General features: G+C 35.9%; 1 protein-coding gene across 1 annotated transcript in view; it reads left to right on the top strand.

Moving 5' to 3' along the window:
• Cont (Contactin) overlaps positions 1–15,431 on the top strand; it is a 458,021-nt gene that overhangs the window by 317,664 nt on the left and 124,926 nt on the right. Inside the window, exon 15 of the mRNA XM_090391248.1 lies at positions 8,801–8,921. Coding sequence (XP_090247374.1) covers positions 8,801–8,921 — 121 coding nt within the window. The remainder of the gene's footprint in view (positions 1–8,800; positions 8,922–15,431) is intronic.

The raw sequence follows: 15,431 nt of genomic DNA, 5'->3' as shown, positions 1-15,431 counted from the left end.
AAACAATTCAAAGCATAATGCTACAGAATGGCTTCACCTCAGGAAGATTAAATACATTCTTGATTCTTATAAGCCTATCACTAAGAACCCTGAACCTGTATGTCAAGTCCCAGTTTCATGTATTGTGGGTGTAAAATCTCACATGATTTACTTTTTATGCTTTTTTTACATTATTATGTATAGTAGGTATAAATTTTGTAAAAATAAAAATAAGTTTTGTTACATAATTAAAAAAAATAAAAAATTACACACACACACACGTTTGTTTTAAACTTGTTTGTATTTAATAATGCAATCATATATGTTAGTATTACCATATACTGCCATGTGATTAAGCAATGCTATCATCATCGAATTTCTGACATGTACCATCAAGGGGTGTACAGGATATGGTGGTACTACATGAAAAACATACATCACCACTAACTTCTTATGTGCAATTTTCCTCCAAATCAGTCTGTTACCTATCAAGACATCAACATTATCAGATCTTATATTTCTGTCCTCTAAGGCACTTTTTACTGTATCAATCCAGCTATATCTGGATCTTCCTCTGAGTCTTTTTTCCTGCCAACTTGGCAGAGGATACTTGTTTTGCTAATCTTTCCTCTCCCATTCTGTTTAAGTGAACATATCACCTGAGATTAGCTCTGCTAACACATTCCTGGATGCTAATAATGTCAAGTTCTTTCCTAATATACTCGCTTTTAATATGATATTGCCATTAACGGCACTGTTCATGCCCTTTATCTTTCTCAGGACTTTCATCTCATATCTGTGGTCTCTAGTCTTAGGTGAATTATTTTGTTTCTAACCCAGCTCTCAGATCCATAAGTTAAAATTGATATGAACATTATTTTGTATACAGTTAATTTAGTGTTTTGACTAATTTCTCTCTTATTCCATATAAATTTATTTAGTTGACTTTCCTACAATTTGTCATCTTCACCTAAAATTTGTGCCTGAGTACCTGGAATGCTTTACTTGTTCTATAGGTTCTCCATTCATAAGAAGTTGATATTTTCAACGGTTCTGCCTATTTTCATTGTCTTTGACTTGTTATTGCTGAGCTTCATACCATATCTGTTACAACAGTTATTCAGGGAATCTTGCAGACTTGTATCGGATTTATTTAGAGGTATAACATCATCTGCATAAAGTAAAGAACTGAGATTAACATTTCCAATTTTGATATCAGGTTTAATACCACTTTCCTTCATAATGTGATCCATATAGGTAATGAATAACAGAGGAGATAATGTATATCCTTGTGTGTGACACCAGATTTAACATTAAACCATGCTTCCTTCAGTTCTAACTGCTGACTTACAACTAAAATAAAGACTAAGTGTTGCTTGGTATAATGCCCAATTGACACCATACAACTGTAGCGTTTTGAATAACTTCTCTCTTGGCACCTTGTCATATGCCTTTTCCAGATCTACAAAACTTAAATAGAGATCTTTGTTATATTTCCATGATTTCTCACTATTTGTTGTAAAGTGAAAATCTGATCCTCACAGTCTCTATTCGGCCTAAATCCAGCTTGTTCTTCACCAAGCTTCCATTTCACAATCTTTCTCAACCATTTCTCAAGTAAACCTGCATAAATCTTACCAGGGACACTGATTAGGGAAATACTTCTAATTCTCACATTCAGTTTTATTTCCCTTTTTGTACGAAGGTGGTCTGAAAAGTTCTCGGCCACGACCATAGATGGCAACACTATCGGCAAAATGTTTTTTTGTCTAAGTTGATAAATCTGTTATAAGCATCCATGTGAAATTGCAAGTTATTCTATCAAGTAGTTTCTTTTATACAGCTGTCTGAAGCAAAAGTGTTGCCTGTATCCCTTGAAATGGAGAAAATTGAGTATTGTGCAGTTATAAAATTCTTTGTAAAAGAAGATTTAATGCCAAAAGAAATTCATTCAAAGTTCATAAAAGTTTATGGGCATTTTTCTCTTTCGATTTTGACAATTATGAAATCAGCTGCTGACTTTAAATGCGGCCGTAACAACCTTGAAGATGATCCACGTGAAGGACATTCAAAAATTGTAACAACACCAGAAATCATTGATCAATTGTAAAATATGATATTGGATGACCGGTGAGTCAAAGTGTGTGAAATTGCTGAGACTATAGGCATTTCAAAAGAACGTGTAGGATATATTTTGCATGAAGAATTGCAAATGAAAAAGCTTTTGCAAGATGAGTGCCATGTTTTCTCACCTCCTATCCTATCCCTCTCGTCTGTTCTAGGACAGGTTGAGTCCCTTCCTAATGAGGGGTTACTGGCATATTAATGCAGCTGGTTCACCACTCCTCTGCCATCCCTTAAGGGCAATGTTCATGACTGTAATCCACGTGTGTTCACGAGGCCGGTTTGTCTGTTTGTTGGATGAAAAACCCCGGAGAAAAACCCTGCTGTCACGCCCAAAACCCGCTAACTTGGCTATGGCTGAGGAAGATCCTTGAGCTCTAACATCTCCGACAGGAATCAAACCTAGGACACTCCTTCCCCAAGCATATGGTCGACGCTCATAGCCACTAGGCTAACCACGCGGACTGCTCACAGCAGATCAAAAATTCACTCGCATGAAAATTTCTAAACAGAGCTTGGAGCGTTTTAATAAGAATAAAACTGATTTTGTGTGGCGATTTATTACTATGGATGAGACTTGGATTCACCATTACACACCAGAATCCAAACAGCAGTCAAAACAGTGGACAGAAGCCAGGTGTTCAGAGGCAAAGAAGACAAAGTCGGTTCCATCATCAGGAAAGGTCATGGCATCTGTGTTTTGAGATGCTAAAAGCATTTTGTTTATTAATTATCTTGAAAAGGGTAAAACAATAACTGGGGAATATTATTCAGATCTTTTAACCAGACTAGATGAAAAAATTTGTGAGAAAAGAGGTTTGTGAGATTTGTGAATTGTTGGAACATCCACCCTCTGACTTCTATCTCTTCCTCGCCGGTCAGCATTTTTCTTCAAATCAAGAGGTGATTGCAGCTGTCGAAGGGTATTTTGCAGATCTTACTGAGAACCACTACAGTAACAGGATAATGGCGCTGGAGCATCGCTGGAATAAATGTCTTAAGGGAGATTATGTCGAAAAATGAAAATAATCTTGAAATTATAAATTCATTTTTTCATTATTAGGCTGAGAATTTTCCAGACCACCCTCGTATATGGGTGCTATGAGATCTCTACTCCAATCATCTGGAATTTGCCCCTCAGTCAGTCTCTCTAAACTATGCAGTGCAGTACAGCTACTGTAAGACTTTTATACTTCATACTTGAGTTTTTCTGGTCGAATCGAGTAAGCTGTGCTGGAAAAGAAAATGTTATGGAGGAGATACAAGACAGTTGGTGGTGATCGGATCCATGAAGAGTATAAAGTGCAGGCTAGAAAGGTGACGAGCATGGTTAAGAAAGAAAAGCTGCAGTATGAGAGGAAATTGGCCGGTCAAAGGAATTTTAGCAAGCAAGAGGAAGAACAATTATGGCAGATTAATGTCGGTGGATAGTCATAGCAGCAGACTAACAGCTGCAAAGGATATAGTAGAATTATTGAATGAGCACTTTATCAGCATATATTATACATAGAAGAGAGGCAAGTATTAGGAGAATTGGAAGCGAAAGAAACAGAGGTGTATCAGATGTTGGTTGGGTTAGATATGAATAAGGCTGTGGGAAGTGATAACATATCACAACGTATTCTTATGGAATGTGCACCACAGTTGGTTATGCCCTTGACCTGGTTATTTAATGAAAGTCTTGCAGTGGGTAGGGTTCCTAAGGAGTGGAAAGAAGGAAAAATAGTACCAGTCCACAAGCATGGTTCTACGACAGAAGTCTCCAACTATAAGCCAGTCTGTATAACTGCAGTTGTGGTCAAGGTGTTGGAGCGATTTGTGAGGAATAGAATACGGAATTGGGTTGATGGACATGGCATTCTTTATGATGGTCAGAATGGATTTGTATAGGGTAGGTTCTGTATTTTAGTAATTTACTTGCATTTTATGATTAGATAACAAGTGTGTTAGATAAGGCAGAATGATATATACAGTGATATTCTTAGACTTTGCAAAAGTGTTTGATAGATTACCACATGATAAGTTGGTGTACAAGCTGCAGAGAATGGGAATAGATAATATATTGGTTAGATGGATCAGAGACTAGCTCTGTGAACGATACCAGCAGGTTGTGTATGATGGAACAGTGTTTCAAAAAAGGAGGATAACGAGTGGCATGCCCAGGGTTCTGTTCTTGGGCCCCTGCTGTTTAACTTGTCTGTAAACGATATATCCTGTGGACTGTCTGGGGATCTTCAGTTATTTGCTGATGATGCAAAGTTGGGAAGAATTATAAGTAGCACCACTGATGTTAAATCCCTTCAGGAATATTTGAATAGGCTTTTTACTTGGACAAAAGAGTGGAGTTGTAGTTTTAATATCAGTAAGTGCAAAGTGTTGCATTTTGCAGCGCAAAAATATAAGGCTGTGTACTATATAGATGATACTGCAAGTAGTGGATGAGATTAGAGATTTGGGAGTGATGGTTGACAGTAGACTGAAGTTTAGAGGGCATATTGTTAGTGTTGCAAGGACTGCGCATCATAGTTCTGCTATGATAAGAAGTACTCTAACATATAAGGATAAGGAAGTGGTTGTTCCGCTGCATAAGGCACTGGTCAGACCACACTTGGACTGTTGTGCTCAGATCTGGTCACCTGGTTTTCAATGTGATGTGGAGACATTGGAGAGAGTCCAGAGACAAGTAACTAAGACAATATGAGGAGTTTGGAATGCTGGCTATGGAGAGAGGTTGAAGAAATATGGATTGCAGAGTTTGGTGGATAGGAGGAAGAGAGGTGATATGATAGAGACATTTAAGTTAGTGAGGGGATTTTATCATATTAATCCAGAGCGGATTCTAAAAAGAGTAGAAGGTGAGAGGGGAAGAACCAGAGGTCATTCCTGGAAGTTATGGAAAAGTGTGGTGAAGAGGGTGTGAGGAGTAGATGTTTTACATGGAGAATTGTCAGTGAATGGAACACATTACCAAAATGTGTTGTTAATTCAAGGACTGTTAAGGATTTTAAGATTCTATGAATAATTATGTTGTTAGTTGAATGAACCTCACACAGATGAGTTTGTCGACTCCACAGAGGGTGTAATAATAATAATTTACAGAAATGAAAACTGATCTCCATGTAACATTAAAGGAAAGAATTTGATTAGCTCTATTTTCACATTCTCGAATGCTAACAATGTCAAGATCCTTCCTAATAACTTACTTTTAATATCATTCTGCCATTGATGCCATCTGTTCAATCTCCCAATTTTTCCTCAGATCTCTCATATATGTGGGTGTCAAGCCCCTAATTTTTCTCAAAACACTCATATCTGTGGTCTCTAATCTTTGATCATGTGCTTTATTTCTAACCCAACTCTGAGATCCAGAATGTAAAAGTAGTTCGAACACTCACGCTTTTGATGAGTGTTCAAACCAGAAAAACATTCATTCATGTTTTTCTTGTTTCCATGTAATAGTGTTTTCAGCAGTGCTTGTATTGTACGGTTCTGAAAAATATTGTCTAGTCGTTTCTTCTTTTTCTTTAATATCTTGTCCATTTTCATCTTCTGATATTAGTGTTTCTTTTTTTCCTTGTTGGATTGTTTCTTGTATCATTTTATCTTCTCTTTTCTTTTTTTATCATCTTTAATCTAGCAATTCAAAAGATGAAAGAAGGAGAATCCCCTGGAATAGATGGTATACAGATAGAACTTATAAGGAATATAGGTGAAAAAGGTATGGAAGTGTTATGGCAAATTATTAATGAAATTTATGAGGGACAAGAATTCTATTACTGAGGATGGTTATAATGACTGGAGAAATTTGCATCAAATCCTTAAAGAACATAAAACCTCATCAATTCACTTTGAATCACATAAAAAATGGATAGAACTCAAGAAAAGGGTTTTTGGTAATAAAACATTGGATTCATATTTGCAAACCAATTGAGTGCTGAAACTTGTCATTGGCAAGAAGTATTAGAAAGACTATTCGCTATAGTCGAATTTCTCGGCCATCAATATCTCCCATTTAGGGGCTCATCAGACAGATTGCATGATGGTAATTATCTACAATTAGTAGAGCTGCTGGCAAAATTTGATTCTGTAATGCAGAGCATCTGCAAAGAATAAAATCAAATGAACTCCATAATGACTATTTAGGGAAATCTGTTCAAAATGAACTGGCAGTGCGAAATAAGATATTAGAAGATTTGAAGCAGGCAAAATATTATTCGATAGTTGTTGACTGTACACCAGACCTAAGCAATGTTGAACAGATGTCAATAATAATACATTTTATCAACATCAATTAAGGGATAGAAATTTGTGAGCACTTCCTAAATTTATTTGGTAGAGAAAACAACTTCATCAGAACTTACCGATGCAATTTTTATGGAACTTGAAAAGTCAGTATTCCATAAGTAATATGCATGGTCAAGGATACGACAATGCTTCAAACATGAAAGGCAGATATTCGGGTGTTCAAAAAGGGATACTTGGTGCAAATGATCAAGCGTTTTTTTTTTTGTTCCTTTCCATGAATCTTGTCGTCAATGATGCTGCTAAATCATCTCATATCACTGTTTCATTTTTTAGATTAATACAAGGTAACTATGTTTTTATGAGTGGATCTACAAGACTGGTCTATTTTAATTAAAAATGTTGCTAACTTAACTTTAAAACCATTGAGTGAAACTAGATGGGAAAGTAGAATAGAGGCGATCAAACCTTTCAAGTTTCATTCCTGTGAAATTTATGATTCCCTTTTATGAAATAAGTCAAGATTCATCCTTTGATCCAATTTCTCAACATGAAGCAGAAACATTGGCAAATCAAATGAAAGATTTCTGTTTTATTTGCTGTATCGTTGTCTGGTATAATATTTTAAAGACCATTTACATAGCCAGTAAGTATTCACAGGAGTTAAAAATATGCATTTCTCAAGTTGTTGATATATTAATATCAATCGGTGAGTTAGCCGATCTCATACGGAGGTAGCAGGGTTTTTTCTCCCGGAAACTCGGGTTTTTCATCCTGCATACATACAAATCGGCCCTTCAGAACACACGCAATTTACAGACAAAAATTACTAGTTGTGGTGGTGTTGGAGGTGGGCGGTAGATGGCGTTGATGGAGATGATTCGTAGTAGAGGTTAGGTGTAGAGACAGTTGTAGGTGTCCTCCCGCGATGAGTCTTCGGACTCCTTGGAGGTATCAGGAATAATAATAATAATAATAATCCTAGAAATCCTAAAGAAATGTCGGTCGGACATTGCATTTGATGAATGTCTAGAAGAGGCCAAAAAAATTGCCGTTGATCTAGTACAACCATTTTTCTCTGTAATTGTATTCATCCCCACCGAAAAACTTTTAACTCTGCTCCTGATGAATCTCTAATTGATTTGAAGATGCAATTTAAAGTAGATTTTTATTTCTATGTCTATGACGTAGTAATCATTTCCGTAGAAGAAAGAGTTATGCAATTACATAACCACAGTAATTTATTCAGTTTTCTATATGATGTAAATAAATTAAAAAACCTTTCTAAAGATAAACTTTAAAAAAAAATCTTTGTTTGGATCTACAAGCAGCACTAATAAACTCGAATGACATCAATGAGACTGACTTGGATGGTTCGGAAATGTTAGAGGAAATAACAGCACTTTAATAAAATCAGATTGGACACTATTAGATGTGTTGCAATGCATTTCGCCAAATGATTTTGCTCCTAATATGGCAATTGCATTGAGAATCATATTAACTCTCCCAATAACTGTAGCAGCGTGGGATAGAAGTTTCTCTAAATTAAAACTTATTAAAAATTATTTGAGATCAACTATATCTCAAGAGCGACTGACAGGACTGGCATCTCTATAGAGCATGATGTTCTTAAAAAAAATCAAATTTAAAGATCTACTTCACGACTTAGCATCTGCAAAAGCTCGAAAACAGAAATTCTTATAAATATATATGTGACTCTTACATTGAATTCAACGTAACTATATTCAATTTTTAATGATATTACTCATCCATCTAACTCCTATCTGATTAACCCTCCTTACCCTAGGTATACAATTTAATACTGCTTCCTCTAGATGACTCATAGCTATATCCCATGCACTACTGTCATCCTTAACCTGCAGTGTTTTATGCCATGGCACAGATTTAAGCTTCTTCCTGAGCTTGTCATTATCACCTGCTTTATGGTTCTCTATATACCCCTTTTTGATAGAATATTCCTCATGTTTTACAGTCTCCCAACTCAAGACAACATGGTCACTTTCACCAATTGGAGGCAATGTTGTCACCTTGGTTATTGATAGCTCTTCTGATCCTATGACCAGGTCCAATACTTTCCCACCCCTAGTCCCCTCCATCATGTTCTGCCTTAATATAGCAAGAAATATGTATGATTAAAGAAAAGATTTGAGTAATCACAGTTAATACATCAGATCTGTTCAGCCCAAATTCATTTAATGTAAGATTCCTTCTATGATTCAAATGGAATCATGATTTTATTGTGCATCTTTACTGACAGTCATCAGATATTAATATTATTGGTGTTGTGATTTCATCAGTAGAAAAAGCAAAAATTAGTGTGCATAGTGTTAAAATAAATTAACATAAATTGTGCTTATTCTCATTTCTTAATATAATAGATACATATTTGAACTGAATTGATAAGAAGTATTTCATAATGCTTATGATTTTACAGGGAGATAGTCCAGGTTATCTTTATATTCATAACATCACACTTGCTGAAGCAGGAGTATACACTTGTATTGTTAAGACATCAGTTGGAAGAATAAAAGGCTATACAGAAGTAATTGTCATAGGTAATGAAAAAAAAATTACTTTTTATTTAACTATTATTGTTGTAATATTTTTATGATGCTCCTACCTACTGAAGGTTGGAAATTTGTAGCACAATATTACTTTGGGTAGGCTAAAAGGTAGATAATCTGAGAATCCTGCTTTAGAAACCAGCTTTTATATTGCAGATCCCCTGTAAGCATGGTGGTGAGATTATGGAATCATACCACAATAATGAAAATCATCTGTCCCTGAGAGACTTCTGCAAATATTGTATGATGGGATTCTAACTCTAGAACCTTTGGTAACAAGAGAGGCCTGATCCATTTAGCCACAAAGAATAGTGATGTTATCTGTGGAAAAATTTATAATGAGGCTAAACCATGTTTAACATACTTTGCTATTATCACTGTCAATTTATTATTATTACATTACATCCTCATGGGCTCACTTTAGTGACTATGGGCATGGCAAACCCGAGGTACGTGATGCTGGACCATGCCTTACTTCATGTAATATATATCTGTTATATTATCTGTAGGCTAGTCCTCTCCCCTTCTTTCTTCCCTTCTTGCTCCTTGCCCCCAATGCTATTAGAGTATTCGAGGGCTAGGGATGATTCTTTCCTATCTTGCTATGTCATTTTGCCTATTGCAGCCACCGAAGGGGACATGCTAGCTCCAATAGGTGCCGGTCCCAAGCCCGGATAAATGGTGAGGGTTGACGTCAGGAAGGGCATCTGGTCGTAAAACTTCAGCTCTAGCTTTGATCAGATGAGTCTAAAAGAAAGTGATACAAGGGCTAGGGTGTACCCCTTAAGCGATACGCAGCCATATCACCCTACAGCTGCGAGAAGTGGACGAGGGCTACCGCATCAAGGGCAGGTGCAGTTAAAGAAGCGAGCCCAGGCAAGTGGAGAGAATGTTATGAGTGGGAACATTGAATGTTGGAAGCATGACTGGAAGGGGAAGAGAGGTGGCAGACATGATGAGGAAGAGGAAGTTGGACATTTTATGTGTGCAGGAGACAAGATGGAAGGAGGAAAAGGCGAAGGAACTAGGAGACGAGTATAAATTGTTCTACTCTGGAGCTATTAAAGAGGGAAGAAATGGAGTCAGAATTGTGGTGTGTGGCAGAATGAAGGATGACGTACTGGAAGTGGGTAGCAGGAACAACAGGATCATGCGAATGAAACTGAGTCTTGGAGAAGAACAACTGATCGTCTTATGTGTATACGCCCCACAAGTTGGCTGTACAGCAGAAGAGAAAGATGAATTCTGGAACGTGCTAGATGAAGAAATGAGGGAACTGAAAGAAAATGAGATGGTAATTGTCGGAGGAAACCTAAACGGACACATAGGTAAACAAAATAGGGACTGTGAAAGGGTGCGTGGGGGCCATGGAGTGGAAATGATGAACCGGGAAGGGGAGAGGATTTTGGACTTGAATAACTTCCTCTTGGAACCATGATTTCTCATCTGTTTGTTGTAAAGTGAAAATCTAATCCTGACAGCCTCTATTTGGCCTGAATTCAGCTTGTTCTTCATCAAGCTTCACTTCCACAATCCTTCACAACTGTTTCTCAAGTATACTTGCATAAATATCACCAGGAACACTTAGTAGGGAAATACTTCTGTAATTCTCACATTCAGTTTTATTTCCGTTTTTTATATATGGGTACTATGAGAGCACTACTCCGATCATCTGGAATTTGTCCCTCTGTCCAGACCTTCTGAAGTATACAGTGCAGCCACTGTAAAACTTTTATATCTCCATACTTGAGCATTTCTGGTGTCAAATATCATCTACTCCAGCTGTCTTTCCACATTTCAGGCTTTTGATGGCTTTTTTCTACTTCAAATATGGATATGTATTCTTTAATTCCTGATAGCAATTTTCCAAAGTAATTACTCCATACAACAAGGATATCTTTCTCTCTAGTTTTCATGTCCCCTTTATCATCTCTAATTCTTCCATTTCTGAGCTTTTTCAACAACCTCCAGAATATCTTGCCACCTTCTTTATATTTATTTTCTATGTTCTTAACAAAGTTTTCTCATGACTTTTGTTTAGCTAGTCTTTCACAGTGTTTAGTTTTTTTACATTTGTCTCTGTATTCTCTAAGAGCACAAGCTGAATTATTTGCCAGGAACTTTTGATATGCTTTCTCTTTTCCTTCACTGGCTCTTTAACTTCCTGTGTCCACCATGGAGTTCTGATTTTTCTATCCTTGCAGACAATCAATCAATGTTTTTTTCAGGATTTGCCACTGAATCTCCAACATTTGATTCCTATTCTCAAACTCTTTCATTTTTTCTTGAATAATGTTTGTGTATTTTAGTCTACAGTTCACATCTGACAGCTGCTCAACGTTTATTCCCTTTAAAACTTTCTTATATGTTCTTCTTTTTAATGTGAAATTCAATTTTATCCTGCTCAACACTAAATGGTGATCACTTCCAATTTCAAATCCTCTATACACTCTGGTGTCCTTCACTAGTGAGAAAACATCACTATCAACAATAACATAGTCAATGAGACTTTTCTTATTCCTTGCCTCTTCTCTCTATGAATTTTTGCACATTTTTATGTTGGAACATGGTGTTAGTAATAACCAGTCCATGTCCTGAGCATAAATCCAACAGGTATTTGCCATTATTATTAGTTTTGCTCTTTTCTCCAAATTTTCCCAAAATATTTTTGTATGTCTGACAATCATTTCCTACTCTGCTATTTAGATCCCCAAAAAAGGACCAACTTTTTCTTTTTCATTGTGTCAGTTGCTTTCTCTAATGCCTCAAAAAATTCCTCCACTTCTACCTTAGTAGAACCTTCTGTGGGACCATAGACACAAATAAGTTTCATTGTTCAGTTCCCCATTCTATGCCCACCTCACTCTTCTTGAAATTGCCTGCTATTCAAGAAGATTAGCCTCACTCGTGTTTAGTGTTAAATACTAATAGCTACTCCTTCTTTTCCTTGATTATCGTTGCCTGAATATAACATTTTGTATTTATTGCTTAGAAAGATCTCAGCAGTTTTGGTCGGTTTTTTTATAGTCACCCCTATTATCTTGATCGTATTTATATCCAATTCCTCAGCTAGCTCCATTTCTTTGCCATTCAGGTTTCTTTTGTTGATAGTACTGTACTTGATCTCTGGTGATGTTCAGTTGGGGTATGTTTCAAGATTTGTTCAAGTAGCTGACTTTTTGCTGTTCGCCCTGGTTACTTACCTGGTAACATTTATAAGGTTACTTACCTGGTAACATTTATAAGGTTACTTACCTGGTAACCAGGTAAGTAACCTTACAATGGGGCCTTGTTTAACTAGGCGATGCCCCAGCTGGCGTTAAGATTCTGTTATGTTGTACCATCATTTTATATTGTGGTTTAAGCCAATAAGAATGGAATTTGGTCAGCTAAATCCCAAATTGCCAGCCCTTCCTCATTTTTTAGTATTCAGGTAGATACCTAATAAGGGCATAACGAGAAGGTGAGTATTGGATATTAAGTCAGAATCCCTAGTTGGTTCTCCACATTCCTTTACAGGCTATGTGGAGCCTCTCAGTGGTACAGCTTTGACCCTTTAAACCCTTTTGAGTTTTCACGTATTCAATATAATATTAATGTTCATTAATTCTTTTTTCCACGGACTGCCCTGTCTGCTCAAAGTATGTTAGATTACATTCACAAGATATCTGGTAAATGCCAGCTAATGATAGAGGTGACAGTTTTTCTTTTGTAGATGGCAGCAGATGAGAAATTTTGTTGATAGGAAAATATCTGGGAATGAGATGATATGTCTTCAAAATTCTACCAATCAGTTTCAGAGATGCCAGAAATATGAGGGATTGGAACTCTGCAGTTTGTTAAAAAATACCAAGGTGTTGGAACATAGGAGTTAGTTATATGCTGGATTTGATTATGGTTGTAACCATTAAATTCCATTAACATTTTCTTAGTGAGAAATTCTTGTTGTAAGCTTGAAGGAGAGGAGCACACCTTATGTGCTCTATTAATTAAAGACTTGATAGCACCAATTTTTTGAGATGCGCAATGAGCAGACTTTTGATGAATGTATTTGCCAGTAAAGGTAGGTTTTTGATAAACACTGGTTGATAAATTACTGGAGGTATTGATCAGTTGTAGGAAAGTGGTAAGTTCATTATCAAAATGAGACCAAACAACAAAGACATCATCAACATAATGAAACCAATGACAGGGTTGGGGATGAATGGATGAGAAAACAAGGTATCTTTGAGATGATTCAAAAAATAGTTTGCCAAAGGTGAAGACAGAGGGCTACCTATGGCAGTACCTTCAACTTGTCTTTAGATCTTGTTTTTTCCAGCTGAAATGTCCTGATTCTATAATAAATTCAAAAATCTTTGCAATATCAGGAGGGTAATCATCATATAGTAAATTAACAGTGTTAGATAATTGAATGTTGGTTAAGAGAGAAACAATGTCAAAGCTGACTAACAAATCCAACTCTTGTATTTGAATATCCTTGATTTTCTCAAGAAAATGTATGGAATTCTTGATGAATGATCTGGATTGTTCAGTATAGGTTGTTAATAAACGTGACAGAAATTTAGAAATTCTGTAGGTGGGAGAGTCAATACAATTCACGATGAGTCTTACTATATAACCTTCTTTATGAATTTTTGGGAGACCATATAAACAAGCAGTTCTTCCAAAATGAGTGTGCACCTTGTCCAAAGTATTTTGATCCTAACTAACAACTTCACGAAGCAGCTTATTTAATTGTTTAATTTTGTGTTTTTGCAGGGTTATAACTAATTTTTTGATAGGTAGAGGTATCCTGTAAAAGGCAATCTATCTTCCTCTCATAGTCAGCCTTATCCATTACCACTACAGCTTTTCCTTTATCTGCTTTTGAAATAGATATATTGCTCTTGTCTTAATGAAAACAATGCACGGATTTCAGCACTAGATAAATTGTGTGGAGGTAATTTGCTTTTAAAAAGTGAAGCAGCAACTTCAGTGTAGTTTATTAGCATCTGGAAAGTTCCGACAGATTGAGTTTGATGTTATGCAAAAAATCAAGATATGGTATGCATTTATGTACCACAGCAACGTCATGGCCTTTAGCCAATACACTAGTTTCAGCATCAGACAATGGGCATCCAGAAATATTCACAATCCATTTATTAGTAGGAGTGTTGTCAGAAATAATTTTTTACATATGGTATAAAGATTCATATTTTTGCATCAGTCTGCAGGAATGTCTTTCATAAGAACGGGCTAAAGATTGTTTAGAAACACGTAGAATGATATCCAGTAATTTGTCATCCAGTGTAGCTGAAATCCTTCTTTCAAGATCTAAAATAGACTGAATATTAGATGCTAAATCCTTTTTAGTTGCTTGAAGTTGGTTCGGTATCAAGGGAATACTTGTGCGAATATAAATTACGTGAGCTCCAGGTGAACGAATAGTTTCTCTAAATCTAGCAAACATAGGTATAGCTTTCGTGTTGTAACTTTTTTTGAGAAAGGCAATCTGAGCGTAAAGCTTATCTTGCAAAACCGATAATTTTCCTAACATGCCTGTTTGTTTAGTGAATTCTTCCCCCATGAAGGATAATAAGTCTAATCTTTAAAGGTACCTGTGATATGACCAGTGGCTGCTCGTGGCTTGAAACTGTGAGGGTGCTGCAACTTTCAAAATATACATACACACTGTAAGTACAGTGTATACGTGTTTGGATAAAATATCAAAATTATGGTAAAAATTTTTAAAAAATTTAACATGAAAAAATATTGTTTATTATCAATAAAATTATACAGTTTAGTATAATTCAAAATTACTTAAAAATAAAATCTATTCCTTTAATTCTAATTAAAGGAATGGATTTACAATTTTGAGATATTACAATTAAATCATTTAATTGTAATGCCCAAATATTTAAAGAGATGGAGTAAACACTATAAGCACTATGAACACTCTACTACTAGTGCAAACTGCATATAAACAACAGTGGAACGGAAGTGCCGCATTACGCTAATAGCTTGCATCTCACTGTGACGTGCATATGCTTGCAGCGTACCAATATGACACTGTGGTAAACACAGTGCTGCTAACGTCCTTCGTTCTTCTAAGTGCTACAAGATGGATTTTTATTATTTTTTATATAAAATAAGAATTGTATAGGATTGTTGATGATAAAATTAAATATTACAAGCAAATATAAATAAATTAATAAATATATTTATATATCGAGAAAAATCAGGGGTGCTGCAGTTTCGCAGTGCCTATGCACGAGTCGTCCCTGGACATGACTATAAACAATAAATTACACGATTACTACAGTAAATATCTGTACTGTCATTTCATTTAAAGTTAATTACTGTGGTTATCATGTAATTTATCATTTATAGTCATGCCACAGGTACCTTTAAAGAATAGTGGTTAGATGTTTAATATTCTAGCCCTAGATTGAAAAAATGAATAATAATTTTAAAATAGCATTGTTTGCCTTCATACGAGAGGAAGAAAGGTATATATTA

The sequence above is a fragment of the Typopeltis vanoorti genome, chromosome 1 (assembly GCF_054136105.1).
Source record: "Typopeltis vanoorti isolate ZY-2024b chromosome 1, IOZ_Tvanoo_1.0, whole genome shotgun sequence".
Classification (NCBI taxonomy): Eukaryota; Metazoa; Arthropoda; class Arachnida; order Uropygi; family Thelyphonidae; genus Typopeltis; species Typopeltis vanoorti.
Note: the sequence above shows the minus strand (reverse complement) of the source record. Positions and strands in the feature narration are given on the sequence as shown.